General features: G+C 34.7%; 1 protein-coding gene across 1 annotated transcript; it reads left to right on the top strand.

The window, feature by feature from the left end:
• The first annotated feature begins 3,783 nt into the window (after nt 1–3,783).
• LOC127538652 (inter-alpha-trypsin inhibitor heavy chain H2-like) lies at nt 3,784–10,838 on the top strand. The gene is made up of 4 exons (XM_051962423.1): nt 3,784–3,954; nt 6,487–6,561; nt 9,102–9,140; nt 10,662–10,838. Exons 1-4 carry the CDS (start codon nt 3,871–3,873, stop codon nt 10,836–10,838), a joined length of 375 nt encoding a protein of 124 aa, XP_051818383.1. The 5' UTR covers nt 3,784–3,870.
• Nucleotides 10,839–11,764: the final 926 nt, after the last annotated feature.

The raw sequence follows: 11,764 nt of genomic DNA, 5'->3' as shown, positions 1-11,764 counted from the left end.
TCCCAAACTGGCTTCTCTTCATATCCAGAACATAAGTATAATGTAAGAGAGATTTGTGTGGTAAAACTCATGTGTACATGATGAGATAATGAATATGAATGTGCTTTGAAACGTGCTCACCTCAGTCTCATAGAATCTTGAGTTTCCTTTAAAAGTCAATTTCTGACACCTCCTACAAGCAGCCTATCCTGATTTCCCCTCCATTCTATCCTACACCCAGAAAAACAGACAGACAAGCAGACAGACTAGTAACTTTTCCTGGAAATCACTTTTTTTTCTGTCTTTTGTATTTAGTTATCTAGGTACATGTTTCTTTGCAATAGAATATATTGTGAGTAGGCTTCTTCATTTTTATCTTTATTTCCCATCTCCTGGCACACAGTTGCCATTTATTAAAAAATGATTGTTGAGTTGAAATGAAAGAAAAAAATACACAGTTCTATACCAATGCAAAATTATATTATTTTGGGGCCATCCTCACCCAATAGGTTGTGGTATGTTCACTAAATGCAAACTCCTTTCAATTATTATCTAAAAAAGCATAATTTGGAGTGTGAATTGTTTTTGTTCACTTTGTTTTTAAAATATTTTCTTTATATATCATTTTAAGAAAATGTTGAATTCATTTCTGAATATATTTCTGCCTCCTTCCTTAACAATATAGAGAAAGTGAATCATCATGAATATTAAAACTATTTTGAGGGCTTTCCATGTGTGAAACATTGTTTCTAAGTGATACAAATACAAATAAGACAATCTCTATAAGAAAGGAATATTCCATAAATCAAAACATACTATGTTTATTTCTTTTTTCTGTTTTTTATCTCTCCCATGATTTTTCCCTTTTGTTCTAATTTTTCTCTACCAACATGATTCATAAATCGTGTTTAAATATATAGATATACATACACATAAATATATAAATAATTGCTTTTGAAAAAGAAACATTCTGATTGAGGGAAATAAAATATAAAAAAGGAGAGAGGATACACATGGTAGCATGATTTGAAAATAACAAGCAAGTGATGTGGACACAGTTCAGAACAAAATAAAGCATAGTAATGCTTTGTAGTAATATGAATTATATAATACATTCCAAAACTTAAAGAAAAAAACCAACAGTCCTAGACTAGCAAAACTGCTATTGACCATCATTAGTGTGATCAGGTAGATTGATTGTTTTGTGCAGCTGTTTTCAAAACTAGTTCTAGAGATCTGTAAGGTTTCAGTTCTTCCAAGATGTTATAATCTAAGGAGAGATAGGGTCATTGCTGTCCTGTCTGTGCTCTGCTCTGTGATTGATCACAAGGACTCTTTTCTGCCCTAAAACTGTGACCACACTACACGGTTTTTGTTATATATTTGTAACAAATATGTTACAAGTATTTGTAACTACACATATTTGCTACAGGGCTTTATTTTTCTATCTTTATCATTTGGCCAGGGGAGATAAAAGGGAGAGAAAACAGATTTTGGTTAATTTTTTAAATTAAATTTTAAATTTTGAAAATAAAATAAATTAAGAATATAAAATTTAATTTAATTCAAATTTTCTTTAAAGACCAGATTCTATCTTGGATGAAAATTAATAAGATAATAAGCTAAGTATCAGTTCAAGAGGGGGATGACCATCCCTTGTAAGGGTGTTGTCCCTAATTTGTTATATCTGGAATGCATTATATGGTCTTTCAGAATCTGTATTTTGACATATTGTCATTCTAAGTTATATTGCTCTGTGTTTCTTATGTTTCTTCTGGATTTTATAGAAGTATTCGTGATTTAGAGTTATCTTACGGCCTGTTATTTTGCTAAAAGCTATTTATTTCAAGTAATTGTTTTGTTAATCCTCTTGCATTTTCTACATAAAATATATGGGGGGGAAATAGATTCTCATGTAGTTGAAACATGGGGTTAAAAGCATAGTGGGGGATTTGGTTATCTCTCAAAATCTATGATTATTTTATTTAATCAATCATTGAAGTATTTAAGTGCTTACAAGTGCCAGACACAGTGCTAGATGAGTTGGGGACTGTAGGAAGTCACTAGAACTGACTAAGAAGAGGAATCACATGGGCACATGTGATGAAAATTACTGTATTTTGACATATTGTCATTCTAAGTTTTATTGCTCTGTGTTTCTTATGTTTCTTCTAGATTTATAGAAATATTCATGAAAAATTACTTAGACAGTTGCTAGAGGATGAACTGGAATGGCAAAAGACTGGAAGAGAGGATCCCAATTAGGGGACTGTTCCAATAATCTGAGAGATTTAATATGAATCTAAACCAAAGAGGTAGCTGTATTCATGGAGGAAGAGGGCCTTATGCAAGAGATGTTATGAAGGTAGAAAAGGCAAGATTTAGCAACTGAATATAGATGAGGGAGAAAGATGACAAGTCCAGGGTAATGCTGAGAGAACCTAGGAGATTAAAAGGATTGTGAACCTTCAACAGAAATAGGAGAAGTTTAGAAGAGGAGGTTAGGAGAAAAGAAAATGAGTTCTGTTTTGGATAATTGGGTTAGAGATGTCTCTAGGAAACCCAGTTTGAAATGTCTGGTAGGTGTTCAGTGATACAGATTGATGAATAGGTGAGATGAGGAAGGAAGGTGATAAATCCAGGATAATGCTGAGATAACCTAGGAGATTAAAAGAATTGTGGACCTCCAGCAGAAATAGGAGAAGTTTAGAAGAGAAGATTGTGGGAAAGAAAATGAGTTCTGTTTTGGATAATTGGGTTAGAGATGTCTCTAGGAAACCCAGTTTGAAATGTCTGGTAGGTGTTCAGTAATGCAGATTGAAACTTATCCAAAGTCCAGAACCATAGACAAAGTAAGATTTGGATCCATGGGTAGCTGAATGGAAGGTCTGCTCTCTACCTGCTGTGCCATGCTGCTGAATTAATCCTAAGGGGTAGGGATTGAGGTGGAAGTAGGGGAGAGAGCAGAAGGCCCAGTCCCTTGCTCAGTAATCTATTTCAAATCAGACTTGTTTTCAAATCCTCCATTTTAAGGAGCACGGCCAAGCTTTGCTTCCTCTCCAGGCAGAACTCCAGACCCTCTGGACTTTCTGTGCCATGCCCCAGAAATGTCTTTACCCTGAAAGTTTCATTCTGCACAACACTCTTTGGAAGTATCTGCCACCTCTAAAGTCTTTCCCTCCAATTGGATGTTTCTTTTCAGAATCACCATTTTATGTAGGACATCCTACAGAGCCATGTCTTTATTTCTCTCCAGGCTGCCCCCCTGACTATCTGGACTTTTTCTACCATATCACTATACCAGGTACCTTCCTCACCCCCTGTCTTTCCAAATTGCATTTTATCTTTCTTTTTTTCCCTTCTTAGATTATAAGCTTTCTGAAGACAGATTCTTTGTGTTTGTATTAGCACAGTCTCTGGAGTATGCTTAATAATAATAATAATAATTATTATTATCATAAATGCTTGTTTGCTTGGCTTCATTTAGTACTGATGCACTTTATTCCCAGAAACTTTTCACTTTGGTCGCCTCCTTTTCCCTGAGTAATTGTGCATCAGGACTTCAGAACAAATGAAGAGGACCCAAAGGCTCCATGCCTAAAATCAACAAAGAACACCCATCCAAAGCTGACCTGTTATCACAAGGTGCAGGGCAGAGTTTTGCTGTTTGGATAACCCCTGGATGTCTCCTTCACCCCCACAGTTCAGATTTCAGCTCTAGAACAAATATTTGTTCCACTTCTGAACAAAGTTTGAATTTTTCCCCTTTCTTCTTTTTTAAATTTTTTTTAAATAGAGAGACACCTCCCTGTCTCTCCTTTGAACTTGGCAGAGTACATAGGAGTGTAGCTCTTCCCACACTGGCAGCTCTGGGCGAAGCAGGCGAACAAAATGAAACGGCTCATGGGCTTCCTTCTCTTTTTATTACTTTCCGAAGCACGAAGCCTGGATCTCCCTACAAATGGACTCCCTGAAGTGAGTATTTCCATAGAGTGCCTTTCTGAACATCTGAAGCTCTGCTCTCTAAATTGCCTCCTGCTCTTGCTATTCATTAACTGAATTCTGTGTGGAGTGAAGCTTTCTTGTAAAATTCAGTCCACATTCTCAGACTGTCTCATGATTACTATGGAGAATTTTATATCTCTTAAAACATTAAAATGCTTTGCATGAGAGGTAAGCCGAATGAAATGCATTGTTCTCATTCATACACTAAGTGATGAAAGAGAAATGTGCTAGGAAAATCCATTTTCAAAGCACCAGTGTTTTCATCTGTAAGGAAAAGCTGTGGTCCAAAGTTCCAGGCCCTCTGCACCTTAAATGGCATGTGGGGACATTGAGCAGGGGGAGCAGGCTGGCAGAGGACTGAAGCTATTTTCAATCAACTGAGGCTCTCTTCACAGCTTTCTATACTGACAGAGTACATTAGCTACAAAAGTTTTTATCTGCTAAAATACTATTCTGGCAGTTTTGCAACTAATTCACTATCTGTTTAGAAATGATCAATTTTCGGAATACTTTATACTTGAAAAATATGGCAGAGCTAAGGATTTTAATTGAATTTTTTTCAATTAAAAGTATTTATTTTCTCTTCTTCTGACTTCCCCACCTTCTCACCCTCCAGATATGCATAGTCAAACAAACAAAATCTAAATTGGAGGGTTTTAGCCAAAAATATGTCTCTTTCTGTATGTGTACACCATCATCTCCCCATCAGGAGATGAGTAGCTTTCTTAACATCATTGGTCCTCTGGAATCATTGTTAGCTATTTCATGGATCAGAATTCTTGTCTTTCAGAATTGTTCATTTTTTATAATGTTATTGTGATAGTAAAAATAACAGCAATAATAATAATTTCCTGTTTCTGTTCATTTTATTCTGTATCACTTCATCTTTTTTCCTGGATTTTGCTGAAACTAACATTTTATCATTTCTTTTACCACATACCTTTGACCCAGTAATACCTCTACTAGACCTATAACTCAAAGAGATCAAAACAAAAAGAGAGAGAGAGAGAGAGAGAGAGAGAGAGAGAGAGAGAGAGAGAGAGAGAGAGAAAAGAAAAGAACCTGTATCTATAAGAAAATATCTATAGCTTAGGTAAAGAAGTCAGGATTCCCAATTAATTGTTTTCCCATTTGTTCCTATTGGAAATAGTCACAATGACATTTTAAACTTCTTGGAAACTCATTGTTTGGATCAATAATGTACATTTAATTTGGAGTCAGTTCATAGACAGATATGTACAGTTTAGACACAATTTGAAATATCTAATTTTCCTGAGATCCACCCCCAGTCTTTAGAAAATTTTGGCTCCGACTGATTTTCTGGCAATCAATAAATCTTTTAGGCAGACAACTAAGACAATTGTCATGCTTACCTATTCACCTTCTTTTTATGATGGAGTATCCTCAAATACATTATCCTAGAAGACCTACGAAATTGTCATAGAAATCAGACCAGCTGTTATGGCTCTCACAGAGATCATGAAAAGTGAGAGAAAAGAAAGACAGACACCAGTGTTTTTCCAAAATGAAAGTTCTCCCAAAAAGAGAATAGAGAGCTTTATTAACATTAAATGTACCCTTAACTGCTTTCTAACAACAATGTTGCTAAGAAAACACAAATTAAAACAAAAAGGAGATAAATAAGTATATGAAGGGACTATGAGAAAGTTGGGTTCAAGGAGAAACTTTAGCATTCTCAAACTGTCTCTCCTCCTGTCTGGGCAAGTGGCTTATCATTCCTGCAAATTCTGTTCTCATAAAATTTCAGTACTCCCGAAGCTTCCTGGCCTCTGCCAGCTAATGAGCAGACTGGAATGGGGGTTTGTGCCAGGTCAGAATGACCTGCACACTGCAAACTGAGTGCAGATTGAGTAGGCCAGAATGCCAGGGAAAGTACCACTTGGAAATAGCAAGCTATGCACAGACTAGGAGTGTGATTACATGGCCAAGGCAGGTGTGATTACCTGGGAGGTAATTCCTTTGTTATATGATCATGGAAAAAACAGACTTTCTAGATCTTGGTTTTTCTCATGTATAAATGAGGAATTTGGACTAGAAGTTTTCCAATTCTAACATTATGTGAACTTTCTCTAATACAGTTTCCAATTATTCCTAGACTTTCATAGGTAATTACAATATCAATAAAGATTTTTCTTTAACTACGGATGAACTACTAAAGCTTTCTAATAATAACGTCTGATATTTGTATAGCACTTTAAAATTTAAAGCACCAATGATGGTGTGGAAGATTCTTGTAATGTCATACTTGTGAAATTTTATGTTTTAAGGGCTCTCAAGAAGTCAATTAGTTCAGACTGCTGACTCTATATAATCTCATATTGTAATACTAAAAATTAATTGTCCTTTATTTTATTCTTGAGAATTCAAAACCTTCCTCAGTAGTCTAGCCTAGAAGCTATTTCCCCACCTAGTCCGTATCAGAACTGTCCTATCTGTTGTCAATGAGTCAACTTTTGAAGTATGTCCTAAACTTTCTTTCAGTTCATGGACTATGAAGATTTGGTGGAACTGGATCCTGAAAAATCCTTTTTTCCTACTGAAAATAGAAGATATCAGGTACAATAAATATGAAATCAAAAAAGAAAATCAATGAAAGAGATAATAATTACTTTTTGATTGATTAGAGAACTCTGAAGCAGATTTAGGCTCCTTGAGAGTAAGTACTATAGCATCCATCTATCACCAACACTGTTGAGTTATTTTCAGTCATGTTAGATTCTTTGTAACCCCATTTGGGGTTTTTTTTTGGCAAAGAAACTGTAATAGTTTGCCATTTCCTTTTCCAGTTTATTTTACAGATAAGAAAACTTAGGCAAACAAGGGCAGAGGACTTATCCAGAGTCACAAAAAATAATTAAATGTCAGAAGTCAGATTGAACTCACAAATATGAGTTTTCTTGATGCTAAACTTAGTTCTATCCACTGTGCCACCTAGCTGCCCATTTATAACCACACCTTATACATAATTGATTTTTAATACAAGTTTGTTGAATGGAATTACTGAATGGTTAATTCTAGCTTCCACTCTATTTCTTATTTGCCCTCTACTATCACAAAGCCTAGACTCCAGCATTCTATTTCTAGTATTTTATATAATGTTAAAAAAGAAGATACCTGTTACTTCTCATTTCCTTCAAAATGCCTTTTGTTATTAAAAAATAAAGTATATGCTATTAATTACTATTTGGAGCATTTAAACTTTCAAAGACTTTTTTCATGCCTTAAAATGAAGGATTTCCTAACAGCCAGGATGAAGTATCCCCCTTTTCCACTGCTACTGGTCACAGAAGCACTGTAATAATAGGGATCTCCTGTCATTCCCAAAGCTTCCCCATAATACCATCTTCTTGTCATCCTTATTGTATCACTAGGGTTAGAAATGGAAATGACTTGACTTGTAGCCAGTGGCAGAAAGCAGATATCTATAGGAATACATAGAAAGTAGGACTGAGTGAGAAAATGAAAGAGCAAAGGTAATACTTCCCTGAAAGTATTTCACCATAGTTAAGTATACCTAACCTGTTCTCTATGCATTCTCATGAAACTACCCTAATGGAAGTTGTAGTTCTAAAGCAAATGATAGCATCACAGAAGGCTTCTTCAAGTCAGCCAGTTAGCCAATAAGCACTTATTAAGTACATACTAAGAGTCAGGCAGATACAGAGCTATAAATAAAGGCAAAAACATAGTTCCTACACTCAAAGAGCTCATATTCTAATAGGGGAGGCAATGGGTAAGTAATTATTTACACATAAAAATCTGTACAGTGTAAATGGAAGGTAATTGAAGCAGGAAGGGACTAGCAGAAGGATGGATCAAGAAAGGACTCATTGAAATTTGAGCAAAGTTCTAAAGAAAGTCAAGGAAGTTAATACAAAATGAACATTTCATGTTCAAAAGCAGGTGACAAGGTGTCTCATGTGAAGAAAGCAAATTAGTCCAATATAACTGGATCACAAAATATGTGGAAAGAAGCACAGTATTAGACTCTTGAAAGATAGCAAGAGTCCAAGTTATGGAGGGTTTTCTTTAAATTTCAAACAGAGAGATTTATATTTGATTGGTTGGATAGCAGGAACACTCTAGGATCAATGGAAGGAGAGAGCCAGGGGAGTACAGGATGATATAGTCAGACCAGCTTTTTTGAAAATCACTTTGGCAATTGAGTGGTAGACAGAGTGGAGTAGGGAGAGAATTGAAATAGGAAGACCAAACAGAAAGCTAGTGCAATTGTCCAGGCAAGAAGTGATAAGCCTGAACTATTGTTGTGATAGAGATAAGTGGGTATATACAAGAGATGATGTGAAGTTAAAAACAAGATTTGTTTGCATTCCAGGCATCAGGATCCAGTAGATGTTTGAAAATACAAGATAGCATGGTTCTCTTAAAAAACGACAGATGGAATAACAGATAACTAAAAATGGATGGTCAAAAGTCCTGTATAGTGAGGCAAGGAAGACTGAAAATTTGGTAGATCTTGTGCATTACCTCGAGATGTGGTGGAACAAATTAAATTCCTCACTTTATGTCTGTGATCTGACATACTAAACATGCCAATTAGTCAACCATTAAACTTGACCCACTGACCCAATGCCATAGTTGAGTGAACTAAGACACTCTCTGGGTCAAGGATGAAGAGAGCATAGATTTAGAGCTGGAAAAGATATCACCTAGTATAGGTCCATTTTACAAATGAGGAAACTGAAATTCAAAGAATTTAAATGATCAATCCAAGACAACATGGATTTAAAGTATCAAGGTGGCATTTGAAACCTGGTCCTCCAAAGCAACTATTCAAATCAGAAAGGGATGGGGAAAGAGTCCCTAATCAGATTGTCTGTTTGGTATCAATTTGTTCTACTGTATTTTCATTCTTCAACCATTACTTTTGGAATCATGGATAACTGATCACAAAGAGGCTGAGAAATCTATCCAGTGCTCATCTAAGCCAATATCTATTGCTTGGCTGACAATGAATGAGGTTCTTCTACTTACCATACCAGAGAATTATAGCAGAGCAATCACTCTTATACTTAGAGACCTGTTTAATTAACATATTATTGAAATGTAACTTGTTTTTTAACTTCTTTCCCCAGAGAAGCATATTTAATGATCATGAATTGGATGAAGTAATGGTAAGTTCATCTTACTTCCACAGAAGTGCATTAGGAATCAGGGACAGAATGACTTTGCTGGAAATTATTATCTGGAAATCAATTCTGTTGTTTTCTTTGTCTTTATTACTGACAGGACACTTACCTGACTTTTGAAACGTTTCCTTTCATAACCTGGGAGAAAGATTATAAAATTTAGTGCTGAATTATATAGTGTGAGAAATTTGTGAATATGAGAAATGCTAGTAATGTGTTTAATATCTTCAGGTTTGCCAATGACCCAAATATTCTATGGATATATTTGTGCTTATTTTCCAATTTAACTTATGGTTTTGATTTAAATAAAAACAGCACCAGTTACCTGGAAGGACAAGAGCTTCAAATGGGAATAGTACTTTTTAATATTAAATAATCCAGTGCCCTAAAATGATAAGAAGACTTCAAAAGAAAATTACTTCAATTATTCTCAGAGCTCTGATCTAGAAGGATATCTAGAGAAGCCTTTTGTAGGATGTGAAATAAAAATTAAAATCATGAGGGTTTTTTTTTTTAGTACTTGCAGTCTAGGGACCCACTGCTTATAGTAAACAAATGACTGAAAGTTGTCACCAATCAGTCAACAAGAATTCATTGAGATTTTTGTGTGTGAGATTAGCTTACATTAACTTCTCCATGAAAATTAAATTTAACTGTGAGTAGGATTTCCCATTTCCTCTAATTCACCATATTGAATAATATTAAAGAATTGTTTACTTCCTCTCTTTCTGGTCAAATCTAGTTCTCTCATACAACAAGATTACCATAGTCTCTATGACTAAGTAACAAGCACTTATTAAGCACATAGTATATGTGTAATAAGCTATAAATAGGAAAATAAGATAGTCCTTGTCCCCAAGGAGCTTATGGTATATCACATCACATACAAGAACTCTGTGGTTAAAACTGACCATTTCTTTATTTTATTCCCCCAGAGAAGTGGGGGAGGGGAGGAACAACCATTAAACTTGTATCCTTGATCCTATCCTTTTGCAATTGCTTTGGCAATTTTTCCTAATTGCCCTATCTCTCTTCAGCAATTTCTTTTTATCTACTGCCTCCTTTTTAACTTCCTACAAACTTGACTTGTTCTTCTCTATCTTTTAAAAAAAAAAAAACAAACTTCCCTTTAGCTCAAGGAGTTCTTCAAGTTATCCTCCTCTAGCTCTCCTTGTCACAGGTAAAACTTTCCCATAAGCATTCTTAACCTAGGGTCCATGAACTTTTAAAAAAATATTTTTGATAGTTGCTTTTTATTGTAATCCTATGCATTATATTTTATGCATTTAACAAATTATTCTGAAAAGACATCTGTAGGATGCATTAGATTATATGTTTTATAATTGTTTTTAATGTCTTTTATATTAATTATTTAAAATTTATCTTAATAAACCATAGTTAAACACTATGTAAATAATTATAGTAATACTATGTACTTTTCTTATAAGTATGATTATTTCATTCTTAATCATTTCAGATATTTATAATCTTTTTTCTCAACCACAGGAAAATGTTGATGACCAAATAACTCTTTACAGTTATAAAGTTCGATCTACTGTTACATCCCGAGTGGCCAACACTGTTGTCCAAAGCAAAGTGGTGAATAATTCTCCAGATCCACAGAATGTAGAGTTAGAAGTTCAGATACCCAAAGGAGCCTTTGTTACCAACTTCTCCATGTGAGTAAACCTTCACCAGGACTTCCCATTTCCTCTGTTCTATGGCTCCACATTGAATAAGACAGAAAGATTATTTACTTCCCATAGACTTTAATGAAACTTAGTTCTCTCATATAACAAGGTAACCAATGGTGAGAAGAGAATGCTAAAAAAAAAAAATCAATTACCATAGAAACATAGTATTGACTTGACAGAGGATTAAACCAAGCCTAAGAGAAATGAAAGTGGCTTGCCTAGGGTGAAACAGTGACTTAGTAGCAAAGCATGTTTTTGAATCAATTTCTCTTGTCTCATATTGCCTTTCTTTCCCCATTTTATTATATTGGCTCTTATTATAAATTCCCATATCAAAAAATGTGACTTTGTATAAGATGCATTTCCCTTAAAAAAAGTTCTAAAATTATTTCATAGCCCAAAATGACCCATGAAACCCTTTAAATTTTTTAGCCCTCCACTTCTACAATTTTTTAAATAAAAATGGAAGAAAATTTTTAAAGTTAAATACATACTAGAAATCACATTACTAATTAAGCCAATGGTCCATTTATTTAAAGAAAGAAAAAAGTAACAAGTGTTCTTGTGCAGTCATTTTCTATCCTATCTGATTTTTCATGGACACCATTTGGGATTTTCTTAGCAAAGATACTGAAGTGATTTACCATTTCCTTCTCCAGATCATTTTATAGATGAGGAAAATGAGGTGAATAGGATAAAGTGATTTGTCCAGGGTCACATAGCTAATAAGTGTTAAAGGCTAGATTTAACTAATTCCAGACTTGGCACTGTATCCACTGAGCCACCTAGTTAACCAGGAGAGTGTAGAATGATCAGTTCTTATGTTTACTAGACCTATACTCATTTCCTACTGAGTAGTGAAAAATTCAAATGTGATTATATCTTTAAGAAATCATCCTTTTTTCTAAGGGATAG

This window comes from Antechinus flavipes, chromosome 5, assembly GCF_016432865.1.
Source record: "Antechinus flavipes isolate AdamAnt ecotype Samford, QLD, Australia chromosome 5, AdamAnt_v2, whole genome shotgun sequence".
Lineage (NCBI taxonomy): Eukaryota > Metazoa > Chordata > Mammalia > Dasyuromorphia > Dasyuridae > Antechinus > Antechinus flavipes.
This window is presented reverse-complemented; position numbering and strand designations above follow the sequence as displayed.